Source organism: Calidris pugnax, unplaced genomic scaffold, assembly GCF_001431845.1.
Source record: "Calidris pugnax isolate Ruff unplaced genomic scaffold, ASM143184v1 scaffold173, whole genome shotgun sequence".
In the NCBI taxonomy this organism is placed as follows: Eukaryota; Metazoa; Chordata; class Aves; order Charadriiformes; family Scolopacidae; genus Calidris; species Calidris pugnax.
Genome location: NW_015090917.1, coordinates 633,032 through 645,863, shown reverse-complemented (window position 1 = coordinate 645,863; position 12,832 = coordinate 633,032). Strand labels below are relative to the sequence as shown.

Below are 12,832 nucleotides of genomic sequence, written 5' to 3'. Positions count from 1 at the left end.
GGGGTACCTGAGGCGGGGGGAGGCAGTGGGTGGCAGCTGAGGGAGCGAGCGAGTACTAATTACCTTGGCAGTAATTAGCGACCCAGCAATTAGTAGGAGACCCCCTCGCCTCCTCCTGCCCCTGTCAGCCCTGTCCTCCCACCTGATCCAGGCAGTAGGCCCAGGGGATGCTCGAGGGCCTTAATGAAGGTGGGCAATTAGCAGCCCTACAGGGCTAGCATGGCGCCAGGCGGGCGAGCGCCCTTTGCTCGGTTCCAGGGGTTCCCGTCTCCGCTGCTCCCGGGGCCATAAACCGGGGAGAGCGGTCAGAGGGCATCGAGTGGCAGATAACGGGCCGAGGCCTTGTCCTTGTGCCACACCTCGGTCACCCGCCGCCTTACTCACCCCTACCTTCGTCACGGGGAACCGGCAGGGAGGGGCTCGTCCCGAGGATGATGGGGTGACTTCACCCTGGGGCGGTGGGAAGGGATGAACACAAACCCTAGGTCGCCCCTGCTGAGGGGGGACCTCATTGCCCTCTACCGCTCCCTGACAGGAGGGTGTAGAGAGGTGGGGGTTGGCCTCTTCTCCCAAGGGAATAACGACAGGAGCAGAGGAAATGGTCTGAAGTTGGGGCAGGGGAGGTTTAGATGAGATATTTGGAAGAATGACTTTCCTGAGAGAGTGGTCAGGCACTGGAACGGCCTGCCCAGGGAGGTGGTGGAGTCCCCAGCCCTGGAGGTGTTTTAGAAATGTGGTGGTGGAGTCAGAAACATGTAGACGTGGCACTTCAGGGCATGCTCTAGTGCCCGAGATTCTTGTTTTTTGTCTCTCTGTGGGTGTGTGTGGTGTGGGTATGTGTGCTTTTTTGGCTTTTTTTGTTTTGGTTTTTTTTTTGTGGTTGGACTCGATGATCTCAAAGATCCCTTCCAACCATGAATATTCTGCGATTCTGTGTTCACGCCCCCAAGACAGCCACTGGAGGGGGGGAAATTAAGGCAGGGAGGGTGCTGTCAGCCCTCACAGCAGGCAGCGGCCCCGCAGGCAGCAGAACTGAGGCGTCAGGGCCAGCCCCGGCCACAGGGAGCAGGGGGGGAGCAAGGTTTGTTGTTGTCTGCCATAAATGGCAGAGTCCAAGGCAATGTCTTCCCCGGATGTTCTCAACACCTATAAAATGTGATTAATGCTGATACGCTCATCTGAAAAAAGGGAAATCATCCTTAAAAATGGGTGAAAGTTCATGGGCAGCAGCGGTGCCCGGACTTCGCTCACCAGCCCCAGGCCCCTCCTGCCCCGCTCGGCGGAGGAGGACAAAAACATTTGGCTAATGAGTTACGGAGCGCAGCGGGTCCATCCCTGGGGCGGCCCTGCCATTGCTCACCACCGTCCCCAATCAGGGACGGGAGATTTTGCAATCAGGGACGTTATTTCTGTGCAGTTGGAGTTTAAACTTTGCCACTCGGGTCAGGGCAGTACAGAGGAAGAGGAGGAGGTGGCCGGGCTCGGTGTCCGCCCTGCTCCCCTGTGCACCGAAGGGGTTGAGAAGACAGGACGGATCCGTGGGAGTGGGATCTCACGCAGGTACGTCCTGGGTGCCAAACTCAACAGTGTCCCTCTACCTGATGGTCCCATGGGGCCACTAGGGCTCACTGGAAGGACTAAGGATGAAGGACAGGGTGTGATAAAGCCCCTTGCTTGGGTTGGCCAGGCAAACATCATGGTAATGACAACCGTCCCCAAACCTGGCTTGAAGGAGACTTGAGTTGGTGCTTAATAGGTTGGGAAGGGGAGTTGAGTGATGGGTTGGGTGGTTGGGGGACGTGGGTTGGGCGGTGGGTTGTGTAGTTGGGTGGTGGGTTGGTTGATCAGTCAAACAGGGAGTTGACTGGTCAGTCAGTCAGTGGGTTGGTTATTTGGTCAGTCGGTCAGTCGGCCAACAGTTTTGACCATTTGGTCTGTTTCTTGATTGGTTCATTGCTTTGGCTGGTCAACCAGTTGGTCTGTTGGTCAACTGGTTGGTCAGCTGGTCAGTTAGTTGGGTTGTCGGTCAGCTGATTGGCCAGTTGGGCCACTGGTCAGTTGGCCTGTGGGTTTTCTCTGAGTTTGGGGTCTCGCGCAGTGCCTGGGGTGGCAGTGGTGGAGCAGGGCTGAGTCCCCTCCTCGGGGTGGGCCAGTAGCAGCAGTCTCCTCCTCCTCCTCTGCTGTTACCCAAAATGATTAACTTGATCTTCTGGAGCAGTCGCACACACAGACAGGGCCGGACAGGGGAGCTGACCCAGCCCTCAGGCCTGGGCACTCATCCCACCCCCCAGCTTGGAGGGCACGGTGGGGCTGGGGCAGCAGGGTGCCTGCAGAGAGCCCCTGGCCCTGCAGTTCTCTTGGAGGAAAAAAATAGAGGATTTGGGAGTTTCAGCTCCTGGAAGGAGCTGGGGGGCCACCGCCGTGCCCCCAAGCCCCTGCGTGACTGTGCTGTCCCTCCCGCATGCAGGGCTTTGCCAGATGTGCCCACATGTTCTCCCGTACAGGTGCTGGCACATGTGTGTGCACGTGTTCACACACCCATGTCTGTGTGGGCACACACGTGCCCATTGCATGGTCACGGGGTTGCGTGCACACACCGCTCCACACACGCGTGTGCCAGCATGGCCACACGCACCCATCCACATGGTCAAACAAATGGTCACACGCATGTAGATACACCTCCCTGTGGTCTTGCACACGTGTGCCCATGCCCAAACATCACACACCGCTCCACACACGCGTGTGCCAGCGTGGCCACACGCACCCATCCGCATGGTCAAACAAAGTCACACACGTGCACACGCGTGTCGATACACCTCCCTGTGGTCCTGCACATGTGTGCCCATGCCCAAACACGCTCCCCGCTCCCTCTCACCAGTCTTGTGCCCACCCCACAATTTGGGGTGTCCCTGGGGCTCTGGGGTAGGGAAGAGACACAGGGGACAATCATGGGGGACTGAGTTACAGACCTGACCCCGCCATCTTGCAGCCATGGCCTCTGGCGTGGACAGCCTTGACAGCCTCGACCTGCTGGACCTCCTCTTTGACCGCCAGGACGGGATCCTCCGTGGCGTGGAGCTGGGGACGCCACCGGGCACCTGGCACGAGGACAGGGTGAGTCCCCTGGGGCTGGGGGGGTGCCATCCCCACCTCGTCCCTGCCTCTGGGGGAAGAGCCCCATCCCCTTTGCCTGGGAGCTGGGACCACCCCACAGCGTGGGCAGCTCCTTTGGGTGATGGCCACTCCATGGTGACGGGCGTCTGTGTCCCCACAGCGTGCCCAGGACAGCGAGGACTTCCTCAGCTCCATCCTGGGCTCTGGGGACTCGGTGTCAGACTCACCCAGCTGGTCCCCGGCTGCCAGTGACAGCGGGGTCTCAGAGGACCCCCCCTCCGACCAACTCGACAGCCCCCCCAGGTGCTTTGACAGGGGTCCCAGCGAGGTCCTGTACCCCTACGCCAACGCCTGCCGAGCTCTGCCCGTCCCAGGGGGGACTGGGGTCCCACAACCCGATGTCTCCATCGATTTGGGTGAGCCACGAGGGAGAGACTGGGCAGAGGAGAAGGCTGGGGGCACTGGAGGGACTGGGAAGGACTGGGGACACCAAGGGGCTGAGAGGGGATGGGGGAGATGGGGTCTCTCAGGGATAGTGAGGAACTTAGGGGAACTGGAGGGAACTGGGGAGAACTGGGAGGTGTGGAGGGCTGTGGGAGGTGCTGAGGGGAGTGGGGAGAGCTGGGGTGAACTGGGCAGACTGGGGAGAACTGGGAGGTGTGGAGGGCTGTGGGAGGTGCTGAGGGGAGTGGGGAGAGCTTGGGAACTGGGGTGAACTGGGCAGACTGGGGAGAACTGGGAGGTGTGGAGGGCTGTGGGAGGTGCTGAGGGGAGTGGGGAGAGCTTGGGAACTGGGGTGAACTGGGCAGACTGGCGTTGGTGGGAGAGACTGGAAGAGGAGGGAGGTTTGGGAGGGCAGGGGATGCTGGGGTGGGCTGAGGAGCGTAGGGTGCTCTGGGGGGATGCTGGGGCAGGAGCAGAGGGACAGTCTGGGGGGACAGAGTCCAGGGCCACTGCACTGGGAGGTGGCAGCAAGTCACTGTAGCTCTGGTGCTGTGGTGGGGGTGGGGGTCCTGCCTGGGGGACACTGGGGGACACAGGACTGCTGACAGCCTCTGCTGTCCCCTCACCCAGACATGTGGCACCCCGGGTTCTTCCTGGAGGAGAGCCAGGACCTGCCCGTGGTCTCCCCACCCCCTGCATCCTGCACCCTCACCGTCAAGGACCTGCTGCTCTCGGGCAGCTCCGACGCTGTAAGTCCCCACCTCTGTGTCTCCATCCCTTCTTGTCCCTTCCTGGACCGCAACCCCATCCCTGTTCTATCTCATCCCTGTCCTTTCTGGACCACGATCCCACCCTCAGCCTGAAGCACATCCTCATCCTTGTCCCTTTGCCCATCCCTCCCTGTCCTTGTCCCCTTCCCTGGATCATGGTCCCTTTCCTCCCCATCCCTGCCCCCTTCCTGGACCATGATCCCCTCTTCATTCCTGTCCCCATCCCTCCCCATCCTCCCACTTATCTCCTTTCCCACACCACGGTCCTTTCCCTGTCCCTTCCTGGACCACAATCCCATCATCATGGTCCCCACCATGGTCCTGGGGGGTCAGGTGTGGGGTGACCCTGCCACTCAAGGCCATCACCCCCTGGTGTCCCCACAGCAGCCACAGGTGCCCGGGTCCCTGCTGCGGCAGAGCCAGGGGCAGTTCCAGGAGCTGGTGCTAACGGAGGACGAGAAGAAGCTGCTGGCGAAGGAGGGGGTGTCCCTGCCCACCCAGCTTCCCCTCACCAAGGTGGGTGCCACCACGCCTGGGGAGGGGGGCATGGAGTTGGTGGGGTCCCAGCCCCAGCAGCCCTGACCCCCCCACCCCATTCCCCCCAGTACGAGGAGCGGGTGCTGAAGAAGATCCGGCGGAAGATCAGGAACAAGCAGTCGGCTCAGGAGAGCCGCAAGAAGAAGAAGGAGTACATCGACGGGCTGGAGAGCAGGTATGGCCCCCAGACCCCTGCTCCAGGCACAGCTGGCCAGTGGGGGGGCACGCTGCTCCTTGCCTGCTCCCCCCCAGCTGTGTCCCCCCTCCCCTGCAACTTCGTCCCTCCCTCTCTGTCCCCAGGATGTCAGCCTGCACCGCCCAGAACCAGGAGCTGCAGAGGAAAGTCCTGCACCTGGAGAAACAGAACTCGTAGGTGTTCCCGGGGCAGGATGGGGACAAGGCAGGGGTAGGATGGGGCTGGGACCTTCCCCCCTGCATCCTGGCCAGACCTGCTGGGGGGCAGGAAGGGTTTAGGGGTGCTCACGGGCTCTCCCTGTCCCCAGGTCCCTCCTGGAGCAGCTGAAGAAGCTCCAGGCCCTCGTGGTACAGTCAAGCAACAAGGCAGCGCAAACAGGAACCTGCATCGCGGTGCGTGGAGCTTCCAACCCCCCCCCTCCATGGCCTCTTTGCTTCCAGGGAGGGAGGGAGGGAGGCTCAGACCCATGGAGATGTGTTGGCAGGGGGGGATGGAAGGGTGGACAGAGGGATGGACGTATGCCAAGGCAGAGGAGTAGATGCTTCAAGGTTGGATGGATGGATGGATGGATGGATGGATGGATGGATGGATGGATGGATGGCAGAAGGGAGAGATGGATGGATGGAGGAAGGGATGGATGGAAGAAGGGATGGATTGATGGAGGAAGGGATGGATGGATGGACAGAGGAAGGGGTGGATGGAGGAAGGAATGGACGGATGGATTGAAGAAGGGATGGATGGATGGAGGAAGGGATGGATGGAAGAAGGGATGGATTGATGGAGGAAGGGATGGATGGAGGGACAGAGGAAGGGGGGGATGGAGGAAGGAATGGACGGATGGATGGAGGAAGGGATGGATTGAAGAAGGGATGGATAGATGGAGGAAGGGATGGATGGACGGATGAATGGCAGAGGGATGGATGGATGGATGGATGGATGGATGGATGGATGGAGGGAGGGATGGACGGATGGATGGATGGCAGAGGGATGGATGGATGGATGGATGGATGGATGGATGGATGGATGGATGGCAGAAGGGAGAGATGGATGGATGGAGGAAGGGATGGATGGAAGAAGGGATGGATTGATGGAGGAAGGGATGGATGGATGGACAGAGGAAGGGGTGGATGGAGGAAGGAATGGACGGATGGATTGAGGAAGGGATGGATTGAAGAAGGGATGGATAGATGGAGGAAGGGATGGATGGACGGATGAATGGCAGAGGGATGGATGGATGGATGGATGGATGGATGGATGGGGAAGGGATGGATGGAAGAAGGGATGGATGGATGGAGGAAGGGATGGACGGATGGATGGATGGATGGAGGAAGGGATGGATGGATGGATGGGTGGATGGAGGGAGGGATGGATGGAAGAAGGGATGGATGGAAGGACAGAGGCACTGGCAGGAGCATGTGCAGGGGGACAAATGGAGGACCACCACCCTGGTTCTGCCACCGGCCCCCTCTTTAGAAACCATGTCCCAGAACCTGCTGCATGTCCCCTCTCCACCACAGCGTATAGTAACGTCCCCCCTCTGTCCCCAGGTCCTGCTGCTCTCTTTCACACTCATCGTCTTCCCCTCCATCAGCCCCTTTGCCCCCAGCAAGGCTGAGGCGAACGGCGACTTCGGACCCGTGCGAGGTGAGGGCTGCGCCGTGGCCGTGGCAGGACCCACGGGGCACCGGAGCGGGCCCTGACCCTCCTTCCCACTCAGTTTTCTCCAGGTCCCTGCACAACGCGGCCGCGTCCCGCGTGGCTTACACACAGCCCCAGGCTGGGGATGAGAAGACCCAGGAGCCGCTGTGGTCAGAGCGTCTGGATGAAGACCCTGAGACCCTGCATGAAGCCTTCGGTGTCCATGCCTTCACCCCACGCCCAGACAAAGTCTCCCCCCGTAACGGCACGCAGCCGCTGGCCTCCGAGGGGCTGAGCCACGGGGACGGGGACCAAGGTGACACCATGTCTGGGGACAGCACCGCGCCGCACCGCGGCCTGGCATCGCTGGCTTGGACCGAGGGTGGCCACAGCAGGCCCGCGGTGCTGGAGCCGGCCGAGGAGCTTTAAGCAGCACCCAGGGACCACGGGGGATGCGATGGGGGTGGTGGCTCCGCACCCCATCCCCTATGGGACGAGCCCTGGAGGTGGCCCCTCTCGAATCTGCCTCCGGGCGCGGGCAGGTGCTGGACCCACTTGGCTTCGCTTGTATCTGTGAACTGGGAAGATGAGACCGGTTCCCACTGGCCTTACTGGGAGGGAAGGGGCTGCTCCTGGCCCCTGGGTGCAGCAGGACTTGCAGAAGGGACACAGGGTCACCAAGATGGGGACGAGGGGCCCTGGGCTGGTTGGCTATTGATGTTGTGACTGGTTGGTTTTGTTCTTTGTTTTTTTTTTTTTTTTTAGCTTTATTTTAATCTTCAAATAAAAAGTATTTTAGAAAAAAAATCCACCTGCTTTAGCGTAATTTTTTTTTTTTTTTTTAAGCTTTATTTTAATCTTCAAATAAAAAGTATTTTAGAAAAAAAATCCACCTGCTTTAGCGTAACATAGGGTGGTCTGTGGGGTTTGGGACAGGGCCACCTTGAGCCCAGCAGAACTGGGACATGTGGCCAGTGCCAGCCCAGGGCTGCCCTGGGCTAAGCAGGAGGCGGAGGGGAGGGCGGTGGGACGGACACACCATCCCCCAGCCCCACATCAGCACCCGTCCCCCTCCCTGCCACCACCCAGTGACGTCCCCCCCAGGTCACCAACAGGACCAGGACTGGCTTGTCCCAACCACTGCCCAGCTCCAGCTTCATCTGAGATGGCATCAGCCACCCCTGGTGTCACCGTTGGGCACCCATGTCCCTCTGCCCCCCTGGGGGGGCTGCTGGACCCCCCAACCACCTCCTTGCAGAGGAGGAACCAGCCGCTGGGGCCGTTTCAAGCAGGGCCGGCGGGTGCAGCTGCCCCAACACATGATTCAAGTGTTTTTAATACTTACATAAAAAAAGGGACAATGTTTAAGGGTATAAAAAAAAGAGTCGGTAGGAAACAGGGCACAGACGTGTGTCTAGACAGACAGGGAACAGTCCGGGTCAGGTGAGGAGAGGTTCCACCTTCATCTTCTTCACTGTGGTTGGCCCCATGTCCGGGCTGGGACACTCCTGCTTTGGGCTGTCACTGCGTTTTCCCTGCGTGGTCCCAAGGTCGGGGCACAGCCCGCCCGTGCCGTTGTGCTGGGAGAGGGGCTCCTCCTTCTGTGGCCCCTCGGCCCTGGGGTCAAATCCGAAGAGGTGTTCAGGTTTGGGGAGCTCCATGCTTTCCTCCACCACCACCGGCCCCGTCCACTCCGGGACCTCCAGCCCCAAGTGCTTCATCAGCTTCGTCATGACATCATCAACGTAGGCATGGATGCGCAGGTCGGCCTGTCTGTCCTGGGGTGAGCGTGGTGTTAGGGGACAAGCAGAGCGTGTGGGGACAAATGTCCCCTCCCAGGGAGCGCGTGGGGACAGGGCCTGGGTGGTGGCTCAGCTGCACGCAGGCTCCAAGGCTCTCCTGCCCCTTCCCTGAGATATCAACCCCGGCATGAACGTGCTCTGACCCCGTCTGGCACCGCTCCCCGGCCACCCCGCGGGCTGGCAGGGCTCTATCGGGGGGTGGCAACACGTTCCCCACCTTGAAACACAGCCCTGAGACGGGGATGTGGGTGCAGAGCCAGGCCAGCAAGCCCTGGAGAGTGGGATGAGGACAAGGGAGCTCTAAGGACATCCCTGAACCCCCCAACTCTGGTTATTCCAAAGCAGATGAGCTGACCTCCTCTTCCTCGTGGCACAGGTTATTTGTGCAGTTACTTCATCGAACTATAATTCCCTGGAGGATACATCATGTTTGGGCCGAATTTTTACTCCACTCTTAAGATTTATGTTCCATTTCAGATGAGCTGACCTCCTCTTCCTCGTGGCACAGGTTATTTGTGCAGTTACTTCATCGAACTATAATTCCCTGGAGGATACATCATGTTTGGGCCGAATTTTTACTCCACTCTTAAGATTTATGTTCAATTTTTAAGTGTTTATGGAGAGTAAAAGGTTTAAACCCTCCAACAAGGGAAGCCCAGCCCGTTTGCTCACTGAGCGAGGTCACCCTCCTGCCTGGCCACCCGGGAGGGGACGGTCGAGCCTCTCCTTGAATATCTCCAGGGATGGGGCCTCAACCACCTCCCTGGGCAACCTGTCCCAGTGCTCCACTACCCTCACAGTAAAGAACCCCCTCCTGATCTCCAGTCTAAATCTGTTCCCCTCCAGCTTGAAGGTGTTTATGGAGAGTAGAAGGTTTAAACCCTCCAACAAGGGAAGCCCAGCCCGTTTGCTCACTGAGCGAGGTCACCCTCCTGCCTGGCCACCCGGGAGGGGACGATGTGTGGGGATAAACCCGTGATGGGGCTGAAATACGTGACCGAGGCGAAAGGAGCAGCGTGGAGCGAATTGCTCTGAAAGCAGAGCACTGAGGACACTCTGACTCACGTGTTTGGTTGCTTGTAGGTTGACAATGACCAGCTTCCCTCCTCTCTTCTTGGTGATCAGCGGGAGGTTGCCGCTGGGTTTGATTTGCAGAGAGGTCCCCAAGGTGACAGAGAGATCGGCTTTCCTGCGAGGAGAAGACAAAACCATCCAGGGCAGAGAAAAAGGCTTTTTGCAGGCTGCTTCTCCCACCCTGCTCCAGCACGGACTCTCCCAGCTGGGAATTTGCTTCCAGCTGTGGTCGGAATTTGCAGTGGTTTCTCTCGGCCACTTTGGGAGAGGGTTGGGCGCTGCCGTGCTGTGGGTTCAGCCTCAGGGCTGTGAGGCACAAAATGTGACCAATAAGAGCTGGTCAGGGTCAGCCCAAGGCAGAGGACACGGAGCCCGGGCAGCCCCCCAGGACACCACGAGCCACAGGTGTCACCAGCCATGTGGCACAAGGAGCCCAAGCACAGTACCTGCAGGCTTCATCCGCCAGCGTCAGGTCACGGTCGGGCAGGGAATCCTCCCAGTCCAGAATGGTGTCTCTTAACTTCCCTCTAGAAAACACACACAGGGTCCATGGTTTCTTCTGCCAGGCAGGAACAGGCAGCAGAGCTGTCCCCAGAGGGGACAGTGACCCAGATCCTGTCCCAGCACTGTGAAGGGACAGAGAGCGCCCAGACAAGCCCAGAGGAGCCACCAGCAGGTGAGGGGAGGCCCAGAATTCACATGCCTGAGGGATTTTGTGGCTGGTGCTGCAACACCACCGAAGCTGCAGCTGTTTTGCTGTCCCAGGTCAGAGCTGGGATGTGTCTTCCACTCCCCAGTCTCAGAGCTGAGCCAGCAGAGCTCTGCCCCGTGGCCCAGAGCCCCCAGCTCTGCTGTGTCTGGTGAGCCCGGGTGAGGAAGGACGAGGGGCACGGGGAGCATCTCTGGTTGCCTGATCACCTCAGGGTACCTCCAGCTGCAGAGCTGGAACTGCTGTGCTTCCCTCCCAATGGTGAGCAGCAGTGGGGCAGCGCAGTGGGGGTACCCTGCTGTAGGGGAAGGGGCTCTCCAGAGCTGCCACCCCACAGCAGGACATTCCCCAGCACCAGGACACGCTCAGAAGAGGCTGCGTGGCCTTGGAGAGGTGAGTGCTGGGTTCCTATCTGGGCTTTTGGAGATCTCCCCTACACCCTCTACTTCTTCAGTTGAGCCAGGGGGACGGTGGGCTCAGCCCTGCAAAGCCAAATCTGGGCACCAGAGCCACCCCGTCACCCCGTGTCCCCCTCGGGAGCCCCCCATCCGGCCTCCCCGCAGACGTACCTGCAGGCCCGCAGCCCCCGGGCTTTGGTGACGCTGCACAACCTGCCCGTCGGCTTCAGCCCCATGCTGCCCACCACCGTGTCCCGCACGTACTGCCTGCGGGAGAGAGATGATGCCCTGCAGGACCCCAACAGGCAGGGAGGTGGCACCTGCTGTGACATTCCCCCCCCCCAATAGGGGGGGGTCCAGAGCAGGTCCAGAGAGGTGATTCTGCCACTTTACTCTGCTCTGGTGAGACCTCACCTGGAGTATTGTGTGCAGGTCTGGAGCCCTCAATATAAGAAGGACATGGACCTGATGGAGAGGGTCCAGAGGAGGGCCACGAGGATGATCAGGGGGATGGAGCACCTCTGCTACAAGGACAGGCTGAGGGAGCTGGGGTTGTTCAGCCTGAAGAAGAGGAGGCTCCGGGGAGACCTAATAGCGGCCTTCCAGTACCTGAAGGGGGCCTACAGGAAGGCTGGGGAGAGCCTGTTTAGAAAGGCCTGCAGTGACAGGACGAGGGGCAATGGCTTCAAGCTGGAGGGGAGCAGATTTAGACTGGAGATGAGGAGAGGGTTCTTCACTGTGAGGGTGGTGGAGCACTGGAACAGGTTGCCCAGGGAGGTGGTTGAGGCCCCTTCCCTGGAGATATTCAAGGAGAGGCTCAACGAGGCCCTGGGCAACCTGGTCTAGTTGGGGGTGTCCCTGCTGACTGCGGGGGGGTCGGACTAGATGGCCTTTGGAGGTCCCTTCCGGCCTGGGCAATTCTATGATTCTATTCTATGATTCTAATACGGTACACTTCACTGGGGGAAGCAGGGGGTGGCTCAGAGCCACAAGCAAACGACTGGGGCACCTCAGTCCTTCATTGGTCTTTGCCAGCGTTTTCTAACTGGGCCACAAACTGGGATGGAAAATCCAGCTCGTAGCCCTTTCCTCTCCCCTCGTCTCCCTCTCCCTCTCCCTCTCTCCAGCTGGCAGGCACAGCCCCTGCTGCAGGCAGCCCCACTGGCACATCCTCCTTGCCAGGAGGAGCAGGATTTGCTGAGGGCCTCCCAGGCAACGCAGAATTCCCAGAAGGTTCCTTTCCCACCATTTGGGAGGGTTTAGGATGCAGAAGAACAGGTCTGTCACCCTGCACAGACTGCGCTAGAGACCTGCCAGGCAGAGAGCCCCCCCACCCACAGCACATGCAGGGCCTCCATTGCTCCCCGGGGGTGGCAATAAAGCCCCCACCCTGCTGATGTCCCCCCCCGGGCTCAGGGCTCACGTACTTGCCGCATTTCACGCACTCTTCCACAAACATGTTCCCGTGGAGCTCAGCCAACTTGTCCCTGCAGGAGAAAACAACAGCAGAGGTGAGCTGGGGAAGTGGGGAGCGCCCTGGGGCAACTGGGCCAGCTGCCTAAACGCCCCCCCCTTAGCCCCCTCTCCTCACCAAGGGCCCTCCATCTCAAGGGCTTCCCCGCTTTCCAGCTCTGCCAGATCATAGAATGGTTTGGGTTGGAAGGGACCTCAAAGATCATCGAGTTCCAACCCCCCTGCCCTGGGCAGGGACACCTCCCACCAGAGCAGGTTGCTCAAGGCCCCATCCAGCCTGGCCTTGAACCCCTCCAGGGATGGGGCAGCCACAGCTTCTCTGGGCAACCTGTTCCAGTGTCTCACCACCCTCAGAGTAAAAAATTTCTTCCTGAGATCTAATCTGAATCTTTTTTCTTCCAATTTAAAACCGTTTCCCCTTGTCCTATCATTACCCTTCCTGGCAAAGAGTCCCTCCCCAGCTCTTCTATAGGCACCCTTCAGGTATTGAAAGGCCGCTCTAAGGTCTCCCCGGAGCCTCCTCTTCTCCAGGCTGAACAATCCCAGCTCCCTCAGCCTGTCTCCATAGCAGAGGTGCTCCATCCCTCTGATCATCTTCGTGGCCTCCGCTGCACCCGTTCCAGCTGGTCCATGTCCTTTCTGTGCTGAGGACTCCAGAGCTGGACACAGAGCTCCAG

General features: G+C 59.7%; 2 protein-coding genes across 2 annotated transcripts in view; one reads left to right on the top strand and one right to left on the bottom strand.

Moving 5' to 3' along the window:
* Positions 1 to 1,260: 1,260 nt before the first annotated feature.
* CREB3L3 (cAMP responsive element binding protein 3-like 3) lies at positions 1,261 to 7,437 on the top strand. The gene is made up of 10 exons (XM_014949671.1): positions 1,261 to 1,560; positions 2,990 to 3,114; positions 3,275 to 3,530; positions 4,189 to 4,307; positions 4,713 to 4,844; positions 4,934 to 5,040; positions 5,166 to 5,234; positions 5,369 to 5,453; positions 6,609 to 6,705; positions 6,779 to 7,437. The coding sequence occupies exons 2-10, from the start codon at positions 2,992 to 2,994 to the stop codon at positions 7,126 to 7,128; spliced, it is 1,338 nt and encodes a 445-aa protein (XP_014805157.1). The 5' UTR covers positions 1,261 to 1,560; positions 2,990 to 2,991; the 3' UTR covers positions 7,129 to 7,437.
* Positions 7,438 to 8,016: 579 nt separating this feature from the next.
* SIRT6 (sirtuin 6) overlaps positions 8,017 to 12,832 on the bottom strand; it is an 8,842-nt gene continuing 4,026 nt past the window's right edge. Inside the window, exons 4-8 of the mRNA XM_014949665.1 lie at positions 12,110 to 12,169; positions 10,854 to 10,949; positions 10,022 to 10,102; positions 9,567 to 9,690; positions 8,017 to 8,477 (exon numbers count right to left, since the gene is read on the bottom strand). Of these exons, the coding sequence (XP_014805151.1) occupies positions 8,139 to 8,477; positions 9,567 to 9,690; positions 10,022 to 10,102; positions 10,854 to 10,949; positions 12,110 to 12,169 (700 nt within the window). The 3' untranslated portion in view covers positions 8,017 to 8,138. The remainder of the gene's footprint in view (positions 8,478 to 9,566; positions 9,691 to 10,021; positions 10,103 to 10,853; positions 10,950 to 12,109; positions 12,170 to 12,832) is intronic.

Coding starts and splice junctions, on each gene's coding strand:
- CREB3L3 (XM_014949671.1), top strand. CDS start 2,992: ATGGCCTCTGGCGTGGACAGCCTTGACAGCCTCGACCTGCTGGACCTC. Junction 3,115..3,274: donor GCACCTGGCACGAGGACAGG/GTGAGTCCCCTG, acceptor GTGTCCCCACAG/CGTGCCCAGGACAGCGAGGA. Junction 4,308..4,712: donor TCTCGGGCAGCTCCGACGCT/GTAAGTCCCCAC, acceptor GTGTCCCCACAG/CAGCCACAGGTGCCCGGGTC.